Genomic DNA, 18,320 nt, shown 5'->3' on the forward strand with positions numbered 1-18,320 from the left:
GGTACAAATTAAAGAGGCGTCAGTCACTTGCTGTGTGCAGTGTATTTAGGCTAATTGAAAATAATCTCTGCCTGGCCACAGCCCACATCTTCTCCTATTCTAGAAACACAGAGGCGATGTCTCTTGAGTAGTAACAAAGTGAACAAAGATTTGCTCCTCACCCCAAGCCAGATCTAACCCGGGTCAAGCGTATATACTACAACCAAGAAATGAGACAATAGATCCTCAGGCTTAAACTTGATTCTAGACAGCAACAATTTCAAAATGCTATTATTGTGGAAAATATTAATTCTCATTTCACAGGCTTCACTTAAACACATCATTATTGGAATTCGTTACCATGGGCTATGTGTTCATTACGTACACCACATTTACCGTGTTAGTGTCATAACAACCATATAAAATAGGTAGTCCTTACTTTACAGAGTAGGAAATTGAAGCTGAAGAAATTAAAATATAGCCTAATTAAAAGACAGATATGAAATTCATATGGAAGCTGCCTGATTTTCAGGCTTATAATCTTCATTGTTTTATGATTTCTCTTTCCCTTAAGCCTGTGGTAGAAAAGTATAGAATTCAAAGACTCTTATATTTGAAAGAGATCTTAAGTGAATCATTTCATCTAATTCTCCTGTCCTCCCATGTAGAAATTTCTTTCACAGTATCCCTAAAAGAAAGAACAACCACACTCTATTGGATATTTCTGAAACTGGAGCTTCTTATTTTGGGGAAAAGTTCATTTCATCACTGGTCCACTATAACTGATAAACAGATCTTCCTGACTCCAAGACAGGATTGTAAAGACCTTTTTGACCTCTTTCTCCTCTAAAATTTACTAGCAAACAAGAAGAATGAGAAACAGAAACAGAAACTCTAACATCAGTGAAACCAGAAGAATTGAATCCGTAAACCCCAAACCACAATGAATGAGGACTAGAACGAAAGACGTAATGGTAAATGATCCAACAGGGAAAGTGCTTGACAGATATAGGGGTGGGTGGCCGCGGATAAGTGAGAAGCTAATTTGCCTGGAGGACTCTGAAAAGACTGCAGAATTCAAGGTCAGCACTCAGCAAGCAGAGATACTGTCAAAAGTAGTAATAAGGTGGGGACTAGAGGAGGATCGTTTGATGACTGGTTTTTTGTTTGATTGGTTTTTGGATTTTAATTAGGAGAATAAACAGTTAGACTCAAGGATCCCCTATTCCACCTCACAAAGTCAAGTAACCTCTCTCCACCCTTTCAGGATGCCTGAGGGTTGTCCTCTGGGGAAGCTTAATCAGAAAGGCTCTGGACTCAGGCACATGAGGCCCAGAGGAGGACAGGGTGAGGAACACTGATAAAGGGGAAGGAGGTTAAAGGCATGGGTCTCCAGAGTGAAAACCCATTGTATCCAACACAATAAATGAATAAAGAGCCACATCAAATTTAATCATGTGAAATTTCAGAATATCAGGGATAAAGAAAAGATCCTAAAAGTTTCCAGAGAGGAAAAAAGAAATAGATCATACAAAGGATCAGGAATAAGAATAACGCTGCACTTTTAAGAAAAATTTGAAAACTAAAAGGCAATAATACTGTTAAAAATTTGCTAGAAATGTAAAAAAGTTTTATTAAAAAAAATTTTTTTACACTTTGTAAAAAGTTTATATTCAGTCAAACTATCAGCTAAGTAAGCATGAGGGTAGCAAAAAGGCATTTGAGGCACACACAGTCTCCTATAACTGCTTTCTCAGGAAGCCAATGGGCAACATGTGTCACTAGAGGAGGCAGTAAACCCAGAAAGAGGAAGAATGGGAATCGGGAAGCAGGAGAGAGGAAAGGGAATTCCCAGGATCACAGCAGAGGAAGTGCTGGGACCACAGCCGTGCGGAAGCCTGAGAAAGTCACCAACCCAGACTGGAGCAGGAGGTCAAGGCTCTGAGGGTGTTTGCATGTGGGTAATATCTCCGAGAAAATGCTAGAATGTATAACTTATCTAACAGGTTTGATCTGGGGGAAAACAGCTTAGAGAGGCATGTTACAGAGCTCCCATGAAGTTTGGGAAGACAGAGTATTCTCAACACTAAGCAAATGAAAAGAAAAGGTAGTCATTAACTCCAGGAAAAACAGGAAATTGAAAGAGAATGCAACTATAATCACAGTGTTCTACCTAACTTAGCAGTGAACTTTATTTCAACAATGAAACAAAGAATATGAATTAAAAATTGAGATGTAGTTTTATGGAGAAATGAGGCAAAGAAAAGGGGTGTAAATAATTTAAATCTTCATCTATCATTATGGGAAGACAACAGGTAATGTCAAAAATTGATGAGTTGACAGACAGCAAGATAGACGTTTTGTTTACAAATAAAGTTGCAGAAGCAATACCTGCCATAGTTTACTATTATTACCTCTGGGAGCACAACAAGGCTGGAGGAAAGGGTGGAGGGAGGACAAGGAATTATTGTTTCTTGTGATAAGCTTTTTAGCATCATTTGATGTCTTAAATACTTTCTTGTAATATTTGCATTAAAATTAAAATATTATTTTCAAAAGAGAAACATATTCCTTACAGTAGCTCAAAGGTTGATTTTATAATAAAGCACTGAGTTCTATTAATTTGTCTTCCTTCCTTACCTACTCCAGTTCTTTGGGCCTCTAACAGGCCACAGATGGATTCTTGGGAGCCACAAGTTTGTGTGTTTGTATTCATTTCACTTGTAATTAAAAATGTATGAGTCTCTTCTGGATCATCGGAGTAGCTGTCATTTTGGTGCCACCATGTATTTCTGTCATTTTGGTGCCTTCGTATCATATGCATATAAAATCAAGTTAGTTCCAAGTAGCACCATTTTAATTATTGCAGGAAAATGAGAAAAAGCAGTAAAAGGTGCATTAGTATCAAAGGAAGTCCAATGGAAATTATGGCAGGTCATATGAATGAGACTAATGTAACAATTTGAATGGACCAGGTGTGATGAAATTGAGTCATTTCACAAAGCACATTTTAGGACAGTGCCATGAACTCAAAAGGACAGACAGTCAGTACCATACTCATGTTATAAGTAGCAATTTGGATTCAGTAAAATATTATCTGTCACATAAAAGTAATGTTAATTTGAATTGTATTTATTGGTTTTGTAGGGTTTACTAAATAATATTTTTAAAAATTTGTATGGCATGATAACTAAAGCATCAAAAGTTTATAACTATTTTTATATTAGTACATATTGGTACAAATAATAATATAATAACAGTCCAGTCAAGGTGAGTTCTTTTTTTTCTTTAAATTAATTTCAACATTGTTATTTCACTGAAGGAATCTGTATGTTACTTGAGTTTGAGAATGGCTGACTTCCTGTTTGTGTTTGAGAAGCGCTGACTTCTTGTTTGTGTTTACTGAGAGGTCTGACTGGTTCAGTTGCTACACTCCAGTATGAGTCTCACTACTTGTCCCTCACCAAGAGCTCATTAACTTGGAAGTACTTTTTCTCTCACCCATTTTAATTCACCAACCTTACTATCAAATGATGCAATAAATATCTTTATTGTCTTCATCACTGGAATTTCTTTATCCTGACCTCTACTTGTTGGGTACACTCATCTATACACAACTTATGCCTCCTCTGAACTCAGAGAAAGGGGTGGGAAGAAGTTTGGAGGCGGAATATTTTAGTTTCCCCTTGCTACTAAAACAATTCACCGCAAATGTAGCGGCCTGAAAACAACACAAATTTATGATTTTACAGTTCTAGAAGTCAGAAATCCAAAATGAGTTTCACTGGGCTAAAATCAAGGTGTCTGCAGAATTGCATTCCTCCTGGAGGATCTTAAGAAGAATCCGTTTCCTTGCCTTTCCCAGCTTCTAGAAACTTCCTACATTCCTTGGCTTGTGGCCCCACATCACTCTGACCTCTTTCGTGGTCATCAACTCTCCTCTTCTGATTCTGACCCTCCTGCTTTCCTCTTTCATTTATAAGAACCCTTGGGATTACATTGGGCCTGCCCAGATAATTCTGGATAGTCCCCTCATCTTGAGATCCCTGACTTAAACACACTGGCAAAGTCTCTTCTACCATGTAAAGTCACATAGTCACCAGCTCCTGGGATTAGGGTATGGGAATCTTTCAGGTGGCAGTATTCTGCCTGCCACAAGGGGCTGTCACAATGCCCACCCTGTCCCAAGGCAGTAGACACTGAGGGAGGAATCTGCTCTGCAAAGTATGGGAGCACATTCTCCAAAAATAGAAAGAAAAGGGGAATGGATGTAGGTTAAGAGAAAGAGGCAGTTTATGGTGAAGGAGGAGGAGGTGCTTTTTCTAAGGAGGATTAAGGAGCAAGTTGAAAGCTTGAAAACGGTAGAAAAGATGTGGAAAAGCTGGATGGGTGGAAATCCTCAAACTAAGAAAGAAAAAGCAGACTGACTCCCCCAGGGTTTACCTGAGATGTGGACACAGTCCCCTGAGATGGGGACGCAATTCCCTGAGTAGGATGTGGGATCGAGGTCCCGCTGATTACCACCGACGTGAAGATGACACGAAACCCACTGCCTACATAGCCATCTAAATTTTTATTTCAAATTTTACAAACAAATCAAACAACGACATAAGAATTAAAGTAGTTCTACGACCTCCTTTTTGTTATGTCATTGTTTTTCCTTTCCCGTGATTCCTATAAGAAACCTAACACCAATTAGGTTAGCATAAGAAGGGGAAAAAAGCAGATGAGCCACAAACTACACTGGAAATGAACCAAGAAAGAAGAAAAACCCATCTCTGCCCAAAAGAAGAACAATGATGAAAAACTGTGCTGGCAAAGGGGCTATGAACTGAGAGTTTAAATTTTTAAAAGGACAAAACATGAGGAGTCTGATAAGATCCACCAGCTGCTTCTCTCTTCTCAGACGTTTGCCCAGGAGACAGCTTCTGAAGCTAGGCAGTATTTCTCTCTCGTGCGTCATACGACGTTCCTCTCCCTGCCACACCCCCTCCCTGCTCTCCTGCAGCCTGTGTGTGTGTGTGTGTGTGTGTGTGTGTGTGTGGTCTCTCTCCCTTGTAAGAACACAACTGCGGGCCTGTCTCCTGCTGTTGCTGCTGCTCTCACTAGCTTTCTGCCGCCTCTGGCCTCTCCTTTCTCTTTCTGCTTAGCTCCTTGCCTTCTGGTAAGTGTGACACACACTCCCCCAAGCCCTGTGAGAAGCTATTGGGTGCGGTTTGTGGTATTCAAAACTTGTAACTTTGAGATTTCCAGTGAACCGTTGAAGAACTTCCCATTGTTTTATTTATAATTAAATGCGTTGCCCAGGAAGGGACCTGTGTGATGACCTCCTGGGACGGCCAGCACACAGGAAAATTCTCTCTCAGAGGAGAAAAAAGGCAGGCAATAAAGTTTGTAGAAGATAAAATTTAGAAATAATTTCTTGTGAGAAAATCGATTAATATAAGACTATTTAAAAGTAACAGAGTTCTTTGACTTTGTTTTTTTCCTCTTGTTGATTTCTCTCGAGGCTACTTTTAGGAATTGAGTTGTTCTGTGGTTTACAATGACTCAGTTATTCTATTTTAAAGCAAATGTGGAAGATGAGTTTAAAGGATACCATGGAATTAACAGAAAAAAACATCAATGAGTATGGCCTCTGATGAATGAAGAATAAATCAAATACAAATAAAACACTGGCATTTAGACTAACAACACTAAAACTCCTCTGGTCAGTCAATTTAAATTCATTGCTTTGAAGTTTGGTTAACTTTAGATTTTATTTCATCCTAAGATGCCTCCTTAACACTTTAAAACCCACATATGGATTTAACCAGTAAATGTTTATGGTTTCAATTTGCACTAAAACGTATTCTCTTCCTTTGATTTTTAAAGATGAAGTGCTAAATGCCAGGGCTCCTTTTAGAAGAGCTTAAAATAACTTCTGGCTGGACAGCAGGTGCCATGTGTCTTTCTCTGAGTTCAGTGGAGGCATAAGTTATATATAGATGAATGAGCCCAACAAGTAGGGTCGTGATAAAGAAATTCCAGTGATGAAGAAAGAGAAGTTGTTTACTGATTCATTTGATGATAAAGTTGGTGAGTTAAAATGAGTGAGAAAAAAAGTACTTCCTTAGAAGTTAATGTGTACTTGCTGAGCGCCATGAGTGGCAATGTCTACATGTTGAATTTTCTGTTCATGTTGGCGTTCAAGCAGTTGACATCAGCTGGCCTGAGCCCGGGGGGAGGAAGCTGTGCCGTACATAGAACAGTGTGTTTTTGTTTTCGCTTTCATGCCACCACAACAGCAAAACCTGTGTGTTAAGAGGACCCCGTCATATTTTTATGCTGCTAATTAGCAGCAGCATCATTAGATATCACTTACAAATAAAATGTACCATAACTTACAGGCATAAACCAAATCTCTTGCAACCCTAGACATGATAATAATAGCCACAAACCTTGGAACCCTTGACTCAGCTCGTGCCTCACCCCCTATTTCCAAAGAGCCCACAGTATATCTGGGCTATTTCCCTCGTTCATCTGCTCCCTGTTCATTAAACATTGCTATTTATTGAAAACTAAGTTATCCTAGAGCTTCTTGACTGAGAAGAGAAAGCTGTAATATGTTTTTTTCTAAAGAAAGTCAGTTTTTATATTGGAACAAAAAATATGTTATTTCAGTTCAAGGAGTTATGATTATGAGCACCACTATGTTTTTACACTAGTTTGTGTACTAACTTATACTTTCCCTCATTTTCTGTCTTTTTCCAAAAATGATGCTAGTTTGAACCTCAAGAATAGTGTTTCCTCATTGATAATTACAGTTACTTATCTGGGAAAAGGAAAATACCAGAAAAGCAAGAAAGTATCTCCTATAGCCAGTATAATAATTCATTTATATCAGCATATTCATATTAATCAAATCTTTATTTATAGATTAAAATAGAGTTTAGGAATGTTATTGTTATGAATGATTTTAGTAAAGCCAATGGTTCTTGCATTAAATGTTTTAACTTTGAAAACAAAATATTTAAAATTTAAACATTTTAAATGTATACATCCATCTACTTCCAATGATTGTAAATCGACACACAATTATATAAGAGAATGGTAACACAAATTGGCCATTCTAACCAAAATGACAAACACGTCCATAAAAAACAAATCTTGAATTACTGTGTTCATGTCAATAATAGGAGATACTACTGGAATTTAAAGACCAAACCCAAAAATATGCTAACAGTATGACTTGATTTGGAAAAACGGCGTTCCACGGTTCTTACTTAATTGCAATTTTGATGGTTTGTGGAAGTACATTCGCTCTCTGTGAGCAACTGTAACTGGAAGGTATCCATGTGGAGATCTCTTTACCATTTACGTGTAACTGGGTTAACTACGTAAACCTCACTGTGCTTCCCACTACATTCCTCTCCCAGTATGGAGACTCATCACTCTATGCAGCTCTCGGGGGAACCCCAGTCGACACCTCCGGGCGACAATTCATCATTACCCAGTCAAAATGGCCTGGAGAAGCAAGATAATCAGGATTCCTCCACCTCACTCCAAGCACCAGAGGAGGAGGCAGATGTGCAGCGCCAACAAGGAGCTCATGATATCTCTGAAGAGTTGAATCAACAACTAGAAGACATCATCAACACCTACGGGTCTGCTGCTGGCCCAGCAGGGAAAGAGGGTCCCACCAAGGTCAAGGGGCAGCCTGAGAACCCAGAACCACCTGACAACGAGGATGCGGATGTTGAGGAGGCCACTGAAGAGACAGAGAGAGAACCCCTGGCTTCTGGAGAGCCACCCACAGCCAAAGAGCCTGTCAGTAATAAAGAGCAAAAATTGGAAAAGAAAATCCTAAAAGGATTAGGCAAGTAGTTATGTTCTAATGTATGACTTTTCTTTGAATTATTCCTAAAAGGGAAACTTCCTCCAACCTTTACTAGAAGCCACATGTCATATTTATATCACTATAATAGCTTCCTTCAGGATCTTCCTACATCTTCTCTTACTGTTCTTGTCCCCAGACACACCCCCTTGACAGAGCTAAAGTGGACTTGCAGCATGTTACACACCTACCCTCTGTCCTCAGTGGTTTCCCATAGCTCTTAGGACAAAGACCAGAATTCTTCACATGGTCTTCCAGGCCCTAAGCATCTCTCCAGCTTTATCTCCCATCACTTTATCCCACAACATCCCCTTCCTGAACGCTCTGCCCCTGTCACCACCACTGCCTAATTGCTAGACATTCTGACCTTCTCTTTCAGATCTTTGAACATCATCCTCCATCCTTCACAGGGCCTGGGTCTATCCTTTTTTCTCTACTTAGAAATTCCTGCCCATTCCCGTGTTCAGCCCTTCCAGCACTTAACTCATCATTCAGCTCACAGCTCAAATGGCATCTTTTTAGCTCACCCCTAGATATAGTCTTCCTGTTTTCTGTTTCTATTGCACCATGCATCTTTCCTTCCTAGCATTTATCAGTATTTGACAGTGTGCATTTACTTCTGTGATTATTTGGTTCATGCATGTTTTCCCCACCAGCTCTTTTATCTCCAGAGCAGGGACTGTGTGTATTTGGACATCACTGGATGCCTGGTGTCCAGGAAGGTGGATGGCAGAGGCTAGATGTTCGATAAATATTGGTTGTTAGGATGAATGAATGAGTGGATGAAGGAAACTGGAACTGTTTAAAGCAAAGCTAGTGGAATCTGGATTTAAACAAAATATAAATATAGGGATGGTTCTGTATATAGAATGATTATCTATTAGATCACTTAGTAGTACGTTCTATTGCTATGTAAAGTATTTTTTATTTAACAAAACTTGAGAAATCTATCAATTACAGAATGTCAAAAATTGCAGAAAATATTTTTACTCTGGTTAGTTCCTTGGTTCATCAACATATTCATTAATGCGTAGTCTTTTCAGGCACTGTGCTAGGCACACAAAGATAAATAAGTTGTCAGGGCCCTTGGTTAAGGAGCTCTAGGTATGGAGAGAGAAACAGACATGCAAACTAGTTGTTACACAGGATAAGTGCTGGAACAGGCACTGGAAACTGTCGGGAGAACACGTAGGATTGTAACATCAAACATGGCTGTGACAGAGTTAATTTTTTAGCTACACGTGAAAGCATGTTACTGCCCATGTAAGTCCCCCTGTCTGCCTTCCCTGGTGAATTTCACTGAAAGACTCACTACAAATGCCACCTCCTATGTGATACGTTCTCCAAGGTGCCCAGGGAGAGTAAGTATCACCTTCCTTAGCTCTCCATTATATTTTCTGCAGTAATTGTTTATTTATATATCTGCCTCCCAAGCTGGATGAAGAATCTATCAAGGACAGGGACCACGTCTCACTCATTTCTGGAAAACAGTGTGGCAGAGTGAAGGATCATAGGCACTGGAGTCAGAACTGGGTTCAGACTCCAGTAACAGGCTATTTGTAAATCCAGAAGTATGTCTGTGCTGACATAGGACATCACTATGATGCTTAAAACCCATTGCTGGCAATGCTTTCAAGAAGGGCTGAAAGGCACATTCAAATAGCATATTTGACCCATCCAGTGTAAAGATTAAAATAACCTAGCTAATACCAAGTTCCAAATCGCAAGATTAGAATCATTCCAGTGTTCTGGAACTCTGGGAAAGAGAATGAAGTTGCCCTGTGTTACAGAGCTATTTTTCCATTTCTGTCAAACACATCTCAGAAATATCCCCTTGCATTCATCATTGTTAAACTTTGCATAAGACAATACAAAACCACATGGCAGAGGTGAGTGATTTCAAGTGTACCTAACCAGGAAAGTTGTTTTGCTTGTCACTCTAGAACTGCTTCTGAACAGGCATTTGTGTGTATCGTATTGAGGGCATGGATACGAAGAAAGTAGAGGTAGACTTCAAGATGACCAAGTCTGAGTTCTACTCTATCTTCCCTGAGTTATCTCAAATATTATTTCTGTATTAACCTTACTATTACCAATAACCAAAAAAATGTTAGAGAAAGGAAAACTTCCACAGCTCTAGTTCTGCCACTATCTACAGATTGCCAAATTTCAGTTGAATGTGTTTGATCAGAACCAATGTTTGTGCATCAGAAGGCCCAGGTGGGTCCACTCTAATTACATGTGTGTAAGCTGTTAGCCCTTCCATGCCATTCTCTGAATTCCATCACCATATTCTTCTAACCACTGTACTATTTCAGCTGCTTTATGAATTAAAACTTTTTTGGGTGGGGGTAAGGAAGATTGGCCCTGAGCTAACATCGGTTGCCAGTCTTCCTCTATTTTGTACGTGGGATGCTGCCACAGCATGGCTTGATTCGTGGTGTGTAGGTCTGTGCTCAGGATCTGAACCTGTGAACCCCAGACAACCAAGGCAGAGTGTGCAAACTTAACCACTACACCACCAGGCCAGGCCCAAAACAACATTTTTAGTCTAATCTAAATATGACAATATTATTTCAGTTGTCTGCAGTGACTTTAGCAGGCTTCTTGGCTCTTTATCAATTAGATGGCACTGTACCATGGTCTAGACCAATGATTTTCAGACTTTATGCATTAGAATCAAATAGACAATTTGACAAAAATGCTGTTCCTGAACACAGAGATTCAGAATTGCTATGTCTAGAGTAGGGCCAAGTCATTCTGGGTAATTTTGACACAAATAGATTGTGGAAGCAACAGTTCCAGTGCTTCAGAAAGAGCTTCCTCTATGCTTTTGGAGAAAATATAAAGTACCAGCTGTAGTCTTCCTTTAGGACCTCTATGGACCTGTGTAGAATTTTAGTAAGTCATTCAACCTGTACCTGAAGATACATCCTTAGACTTTGTTTACATACTTGATCAAAGATGAGTCTTTAATTGTTTGTACATTTACACGATAATAGTTGCTTTACTGGTATTTTTGAGATGCTGAAATATTCTGACCCTCTAACCCAAAAGTTTCCAAAGTATATACTTTGGGCGTTTGGGATTTCAGACAATGTTAGAGTTTCCTCACTACCAAAATTCTCTGACCTTTAATATACAACAATGAAAATCTCCAATAGTGATGGGCATAGTTTATAACATTTCCAAAACTTATTGGACCAAAAATCTCTTTCTTTCACTTCTTTGAATATTTGGGAAATGTCTCTACAACCCAGGCACTCAAGGCCTGTGTTTCCTTTAGAGGCTACACATCCTCCCACAATCAACACATTATACATCAGAGCACATTGGGGGAAAGAGTCACTTTCTCCTTTGCATCTGAACTGAAGGAAACAAAAACAGGTTCTGTGTTAGACGGCACCACGACACATTCTGTTGACATTGCTTCCCATTCCATCTTCCAGGCTCACAAGTGTCTTATTAATCACTTCTCTGACAACATTCTCTGGGCTTCCCAAGCACCACATAGTCATAAGCACAAAACAATGATAAAATGTAATATACCTTCTGAGTTTTAGATTGAGAACTGATTGAAAAGCCTGGAGAAAAATGAAGCCTATCCACAGGTCCATTCTGAGCTCAGAATCCATCTGGTCAATCCACTAATTTTATAGACAGGGAAATTGAAGCCTAGAGAGTTTAAGAGTTTGCAGAAAGGGTTACTCAACAAGTTAGTGTGATTGTAAAATTAGTTATAAAGGAAGCAAGGGGCAGACCTGAAGTCACTAATATTACAGGACTGAAGGTATATAAAAACAATCAACCCATTGTTGAGGAGTGTTTGCTATAGCTCAGTTAAGGGGTTTCACCTTTCCAGTTACAGGTGAGTTTCAGTTCTGCCTCTGAGGGCCACCTTGAGTAGGACATTGGTCTTCTGAAGTGTCTTCAGCCATTTACTTAATCTGACTCAGAATGGTCACTTTCCCAGATAGTCTGCTTCATCCATTTTAGCCTGTTTGCCTAGTTTCATCCTGAGAGGGAAATAGTCTGTTGCTTTGATACGAGTGTTAAATTTTCTGGAAGAGATGGCGAGAGACCAGAAGAATTCAGGGGAAAGAGGAATCAGCAGAGGCTGAAAGGTTCATGAGCAGATTGCTAGGGAAGCTAGAACTTAGGCCAGATCCTGAAAGGAGAGGAGGGTTGAGAGAAGGAGGTGAGGGGACAGAAAAATGTCTTGAGCAAAATGATTAGTACTCGATTCTGACCAGAGTCAGGAATGGATGCATTAACAACCTCCTACTCTTCCTGATGTTTTTCTTTTTCATTATAAGATTTTGCTTTATTTTGTTTTCCCTGGAATAATCTCTTCATTATTAGACTCCAAGATCTTCTTGTTAAGAAAGTTTTCTGTATAGTTATAGCCCAGAAATTTCTAGTAATTTAAACACATCATCAACTGACCTAATAAGAAGTCCAGATCCACCCCGAACAGAGTCAGAGGCCAAAGTTCCAAATACACATAGCAAGGCCACTAAAACACGAGAGAAATAAAATGTCAGCCAATTGGAAAACAATACAACTAGAAAATATGGGGCAGATAGTATTTTCAAAACTGATGGAACCAATAAAACCAAGAGAAACAAACAAAAACCACAACCATGAGAGGGGACAGTGAGGGGTCAGAGACTCTTTACAAATTCAAAAAGCAGACCAAAACATTTTAGGAAGACAAATATACCATCCAAACAATGTTAATTTTGTTGTCGTTGTTACCTAAATCAAGCTAAAAGTGATTAAAGCTGTTTCAGTCATGGAATCATCAAATCTCAAGGGCTGAACTCAGAATCCATTTAATCAAGCTACTAATTTCATAGACAGGGAAATTGAAACCCAGAGGTTTTAAACGTCCGTAAAAGCAGTGACTGAACTAGTTGATGGCAGGGTCACTTCTAGAACCCAGGTTCAGGGTGAATTTAACTCTGCTCTCCTTCCTATCCTCTAGGTACATGCATCTTATTTCCCTTAAAAGATGCTCAGGAACTATTTGTATCACACTTATTATTTTTAAACTATTAAAAAAGAAAACAAAATTCACACTGAAATATGAATCTGGGTCTAATGCTTGAAACAGAACATCCACAATCTTTTCCTGCTGTAAGCTTCTGCCAGAACACACGGAGATCATGAAGGGAGAAGAGAGAGGCAGGTGTGTATCCGCGACCAAATTTTAGCCCCAAAGTTCTAAAAGGTAATTTTGGAAGAAAAAAAGCATAGTTTGGAACGCTCATTAAATCTGCATATTTTTTCACCAAACTTATTATAAAGTTATCGCTAAGCTAAAAGTTTAAGAAAAATCGTAGTCCACATTTCTGTGGCTAATTTCATTGTTTTCACTTAAGGTTTTTAATTTCTTTGACGTAAAAATAATTCCTTTATAGTCGACACCCCCGCAGTCGACAACTATGCGGTGGCTGCAGCCGCGCATCACAGGGTTGCTCTCGCTGCACAGGTGGTTCCACGTTCGTGTAGAGGCCAAACCGAGCATCTGGCCAAGTGGCGCCCTGTGCCCACCACATGCCTCCCCAGCTTTAACGGGACTTCAGTTCTGTCCCTTGCTTTATGACTAATCTCACAACCACATTGCTTTAGAACGACACATTAGGAAGAAGGTAGGTCATCCTCTCCCAATAAAACGTCCCTCAACGAAGTCCATTTTTCCTCTTGTGTCTGAGACTGTCGCCAAATGGCCCCATTCCCGTGGAATTGTAATTACAGCCTTTCTTAGATGATGAGCAAGGCTCTTCGTCCATTCCCTTCCTCCAGTAAGCCCACACAGCGCTGTAGCCCAGCAAAGTCAATGGAAGCGTAAAAACTAAGCTCTCTGATGACACAAATCTACGGCTTCCACACCTGCCTTTCTCCAACTTCTTGGGTTTTTTGTTGAAAGGGGAACTCATTTTTGAAGGATAGATTGATGCACCTGAATGTTAATCTACACAAAATAACAGAATATGGGAGTAGAAGGAGACCTCAGTGAGAGTGACAGCTTTTTAAAAACCCTCTTCTCACAGTTAACAAAAAGGAGAGAAGATACTTCATGTAGAGAAAAGAGACCACCGGCCTCCCTCCGGGGTTCCGCCCCCGAGAGCCGAGAAGGACGCGGCGCGCAGCACAGGGCGCGGGCGGGCGCTGTCTCCAGGACGGGCTCCGTTTGATTTACACGACGGCATGTGCACCAGTCGGCTGTGTCTTGTTCCGTTATTACCAACATCCACTGCGCACTTGCCATGGGCCAAGCTCTGTGCTGGGTCCTGACCCAAATCTGATCAGCAGTACATCTCTTGTCTTTAAATTATTGTCTTTAATAGATGACCCTCTGGCTCAGGACGGCGGTCTTCATGTGGCACCTTCCTCAGACGCTGCACAAGGGTGACCGGGGCGCGTCCATCCCTGCTGCTGGAGAAAGAGCTGCAGCACAGGCCCGGGGGGCGGGGCAGCCCTGAGGCTCAGTCTCCAGGCCGCGTGCTGGGCCACTTGGAGAGCTGGAGGGGGACGGCTGGCCCCACCTTCTCCCCTGTCTTGGGCCATGTCTCTAATCTGAACTGACTCCCTGGGCAAAGATAGACACCACCAGCTATTAGGAATGAGGTCATTTTTTTCAAAAAAGTTTCGTTTGATTTCTCTAGATTTCCTCGGCATGGGAGTGGAGGGACTTAGTGGTTTCGGGCAAGCAGACAGACTTTGGAGTCAAGCCTGTCTCTGACAGTGCTAACTATGTAACTTGGGGCTTTTCTGGGCCTTAGATTCCTAATCTATAAAACTAACCAGTTGTCTGGATGTTCTTTTAAGTTCCTTCTAGACCTAAAATTCTTTGATGCCATTAGAGTCACCAAATTTGGCAAATAAAAATACAGGAAAGCAAAGGAAATTTGAATTTCGGATAAATAATGCATCATGTTTTAGTATAGTCGTGTGCCGCATAACGATGTTTTGGTCAATGACAGACAGCACGTACGATAGTGGTCCCATAAGATTAGTACCATGCAGCCTAGGTGTGTGGTAGGCTGTACCGCTGAGGTTTGTGTAAGTGCACGCAGTGATATTCCCACAATGGCAAAATCATCTAACCATGAGTTTCTTGGAAGGCTTCCTGGTCGTTAAGCGAGGCATGACTGTCCAAGTATGTCCTATGGCCTGTATTCCATGGCAACTTTAATTCCGTGATATATCTACCTCTCCAGGATGAAAGCAAATATTCCAGCAAAGAGACAATGACTGTTGGGATAAAGGTTGTCAGAATTGTTAATATTCTTAAGCAAATTTATATCAGGAAACATGGGCTTCACTGTGTGACTTGACCTCCCTACTCTGATTAGACAGAGAGGTCGTCACAGATAGGTGAGCAGTAACGCAGGAATAGGAGAAAGGAGGGCCCTGGAGGCCAGACTGGCCACAGAGACACAAAGAGGCCTGTCGCAAAGGCACTGCGCGTCTGGGTTCCATCTTCCCTCCACACTGACTTTAGTCTCTGCTTGTGGGAAATATGATCAGTTATTCCCACCCAAATCTCATGGAACAGGCTCATACACAGAAGTGAATTATTCCCCCCCCCCCAAAAAGAGGAAAGAGCTACTAAAAGAAAAAAACAGACAAACAAAAAGATGGACAGACTGTCAAGCTTCTCTGCTTTGTGCTGGAATTCTGGCAACTCCATGTGTCATATTTTCAAAATATTCACAATTATTTTGAATATTTAGACTATGGAGGGAAGTAACAAGAATGGATTCTTGGGATGAAAATTTGGGGACTACTGTCACAGCAGACATTTGTTGAGAATCTGGCATGAGCCCAACACTGTACCACACATTTTCCCAGACTTCTCAGCCAATCCTCACTTCCTCTGTAAGAGAAGTGTCATCTTTTCTCAGAGGAGAGGAAAATTATATCTGAGGCTCTGAGAGGTTAAGTGGCTTGGCTAAAGTTAGATGGTAATTAGCAAGTAGACAATTTGAGATTCCAGCCCGTATAATCTGACTTCAAGTTCAACACTTACTTTCAAAAATATCTTTATGATTTTTGTTTTCTTTTAAGGCAAAGAAGCCAACCTACTAATGCAAAATCTGAACAAGTTGCAAACCCCTGAAGAAAAGCTTGATTTTTTATTCAAGAAGTATGCTGAACTGGTAAGATCCTTGATTAGCTATTTTTTTTAATTTTTATTTTTTGAGGAAGATTAGCCCTGAGGTAACATCTGTAGCCATCTTCCTCTACTTTATGTGTGGGACATTGCCACAGCATGGCTTGACAAGTGGTGCGTAGGTCCACACCAGCGTAACCCCAGCTGCCAAAGCAGAACGTGCAAACTTAACCGCTGCACCACCAGGCTGGCCCCTGAGGAGCTCTTTTTGTCAGAAATATTCAGGTTCTGGTTAGAGCCAAGAAAGGAGGCTGTTAGTTTTCAGGTCCATCATTATAGGCCATGGCTGGTTAGTTCAGACAAACCAAAGCTGGAATCAGAAAAGCAGAATTGTTTTTAAAGGAAAAATGAGACAGAAAACTGAGGAATAACAGCAAAAGGAAGAAAGAGGACAGAGTTGGAGTCTAATTTGGGGGACGAAAGAGAAAAGTATAGGTAATTAAAAATTGTGGATATTTAGAAGTTCTTTTTGGCTTTGCAATAAAAGATAAATACACTTGACGTGAAAGCAAACTTTCATTCAGTTCTTGTGCCCAGGTGTTTTGAAGGGGGTCCCCTCAGGAAGGCCGAGCGTTGAGTACTTGTGACACAATCTCATTTGATCTTGACAACTTCCTCCCTCCCTTCCCTCCTCCCTCCCTTCCTTCCCTCCTGCCTCCCTTCCTTCCCTCTTCTTTTTGAGCTACATTCTTCTCCCCTCCCCCAAAATGGCAAGGCCTTTGATGCGGCTGTTTCGTGCCCAGTGCTAGGTCCTCCCCACGCAGTCTCTCTCTTAATCACTTAGGGCCCCTGGGACGAAGGGAAGCCCTCCCAGGCACGAGAGAATCCGTGGGCCACTTGGAAAAAACAGAAGGGTTCAGGGAAGCCAGCATATCTGGTTTCATGAACCTCATGAAAACTCACTAAAGGAGCTAGGCCTGAGGTCCGTGCACCACCCCAGGGTGTATGAGACCCACAGCTGAGACATGGCATCCTCTAAGTGGAGCCGGGCAATGTACTTCTCTCACATTTTTGCTTCCTTTCTTTAAAAAAATTTTTTCACTTCTTTCTTTTGGAGAAGCAGTGACAGAAGAATGCAGCTTAAGTCCACACACACAGCACAACAACTCCTCCTGGCAGTCGTCAGCCTGCTCCTGAAGGCAGGGTCACCTGCAGCTAAAGGAACTTAGGAGTCAGGGTCTTCCACTCGCAAGGGCCCCTCTGAGGCTCAGGACATAATTCTCTTTTCTTAATTTTGTTTTTTGTTTAGTGTTTTTTAAAAGAAGGTCTCCAAAACTGAATGAGCTTCAGGCCCCTGGAGCCCTCAGGTCCCCGGCTGCATCTTATCCCTGCTGATGGAGTAGTTTTCACTCTGACTTTATCCTGTAATCCCTGTTGGTTCTTTCCTTTCTTCTTTTATCTTGATGCCTCCTGTTATGCTGAATTGTCATACAACAGACCCAGAGAAATTCTGAAACCTTGAGTGACTGGCTGATTGCTTAACTCTGCTGACAATACTTCTAAATTGTTTTTTAATCACATAAAACACATCACGATAGTATAAGAAAACTGCTGAATGCACAACACAGGTAAAAATGTCTCTAGTCCCATAATCTAAAACACAACTTTCCAGTTTCTGCTATATGTACAGATACCTTTCATTATAATTACCATTGTAAGGTCCATATAATTTGGTATCTGATTTTTTGGCTCATATGACAGACATTTTCCCACGCAGTTTATAGTCTTCATAATTATATTTTCTAAAAGTGATTTCATTTTCCATTAAGTGGCCGTATCTACTGGTTCTCTAATTTGGGGACATCTAGATTCCTTCCAATGTTTGCTTTACCAAATATTGCTACAGTGAACATTATCTTACATTAGATTTGTTCCTTCTCCTTTTTTATGATTTTAGGAAAAAGTTCCAGAAATAAGATTACTAAATCAAACAGTATGAAGGCTTTTTTTTTTTTAATGACCATGTTGCTTTCCAAAGAATGATAGAAATTTATAAAGTAAGTATCAGTGGACCAATTTTATTGCAACTTGTTTAATATTGGCTATTAACCACGTATGAAAATTTCAACACCATAAAATGTTAGGTGTCAAAGTAATATTTTTCCCAAAAATATGGCCCCCGTTTTCACCTGTCCATTCTTGCTCTTTTTGATATTTTCCACATCATTTTCTCTTTGCCCCTTTAACTTATCTACTCATACCTAGGCCATTCATGTTTAGTTTCTCATGCCGTATTCTGTATTGGCTAGACTGGGGAGCATTCTAGACTAGCAAAGGAAGCCA

General features: G+C 40.5%; 1 protein-coding gene across 1 annotated transcript in view; it reads left to right on the forward strand.

Moving 5' to 3' along the window:
- Positions 1-4,996: 4,996 nt before the first annotated feature.
- Positions 4,997-18,320, forward strand: part of TXLNB (taxilin beta) — a 46,079-nt gene continuing 32,755 nt past the window's right edge. Inside the window, exons 1-3 of the mRNA XM_046670108.1 lie at positions 4,997-5,143; positions 7,385-7,837; positions 15,932-16,023. Coding sequence (XP_046526064.1) covers positions 7,399-7,837; positions 15,932-16,023 — 531 coding nt within the window. The 5' untranslated portion in view covers positions 4,997-5,143; positions 7,385-7,398. The remainder of the gene's footprint in view (positions 5,144-7,384; positions 7,838-15,931; positions 16,024-18,320) is intronic.

Source organism: Equus quagga, chromosome 8 (genome assembly GCF_021613505.1).
Source record: "Equus quagga isolate Etosha38 chromosome 8, UCLA_HA_Equagga_1.0, whole genome shotgun sequence".
In the NCBI taxonomy this organism is placed as follows: Eukaryota; Metazoa; Chordata; class Mammalia; order Perissodactyla; family Equidae; genus Equus; species Equus quagga.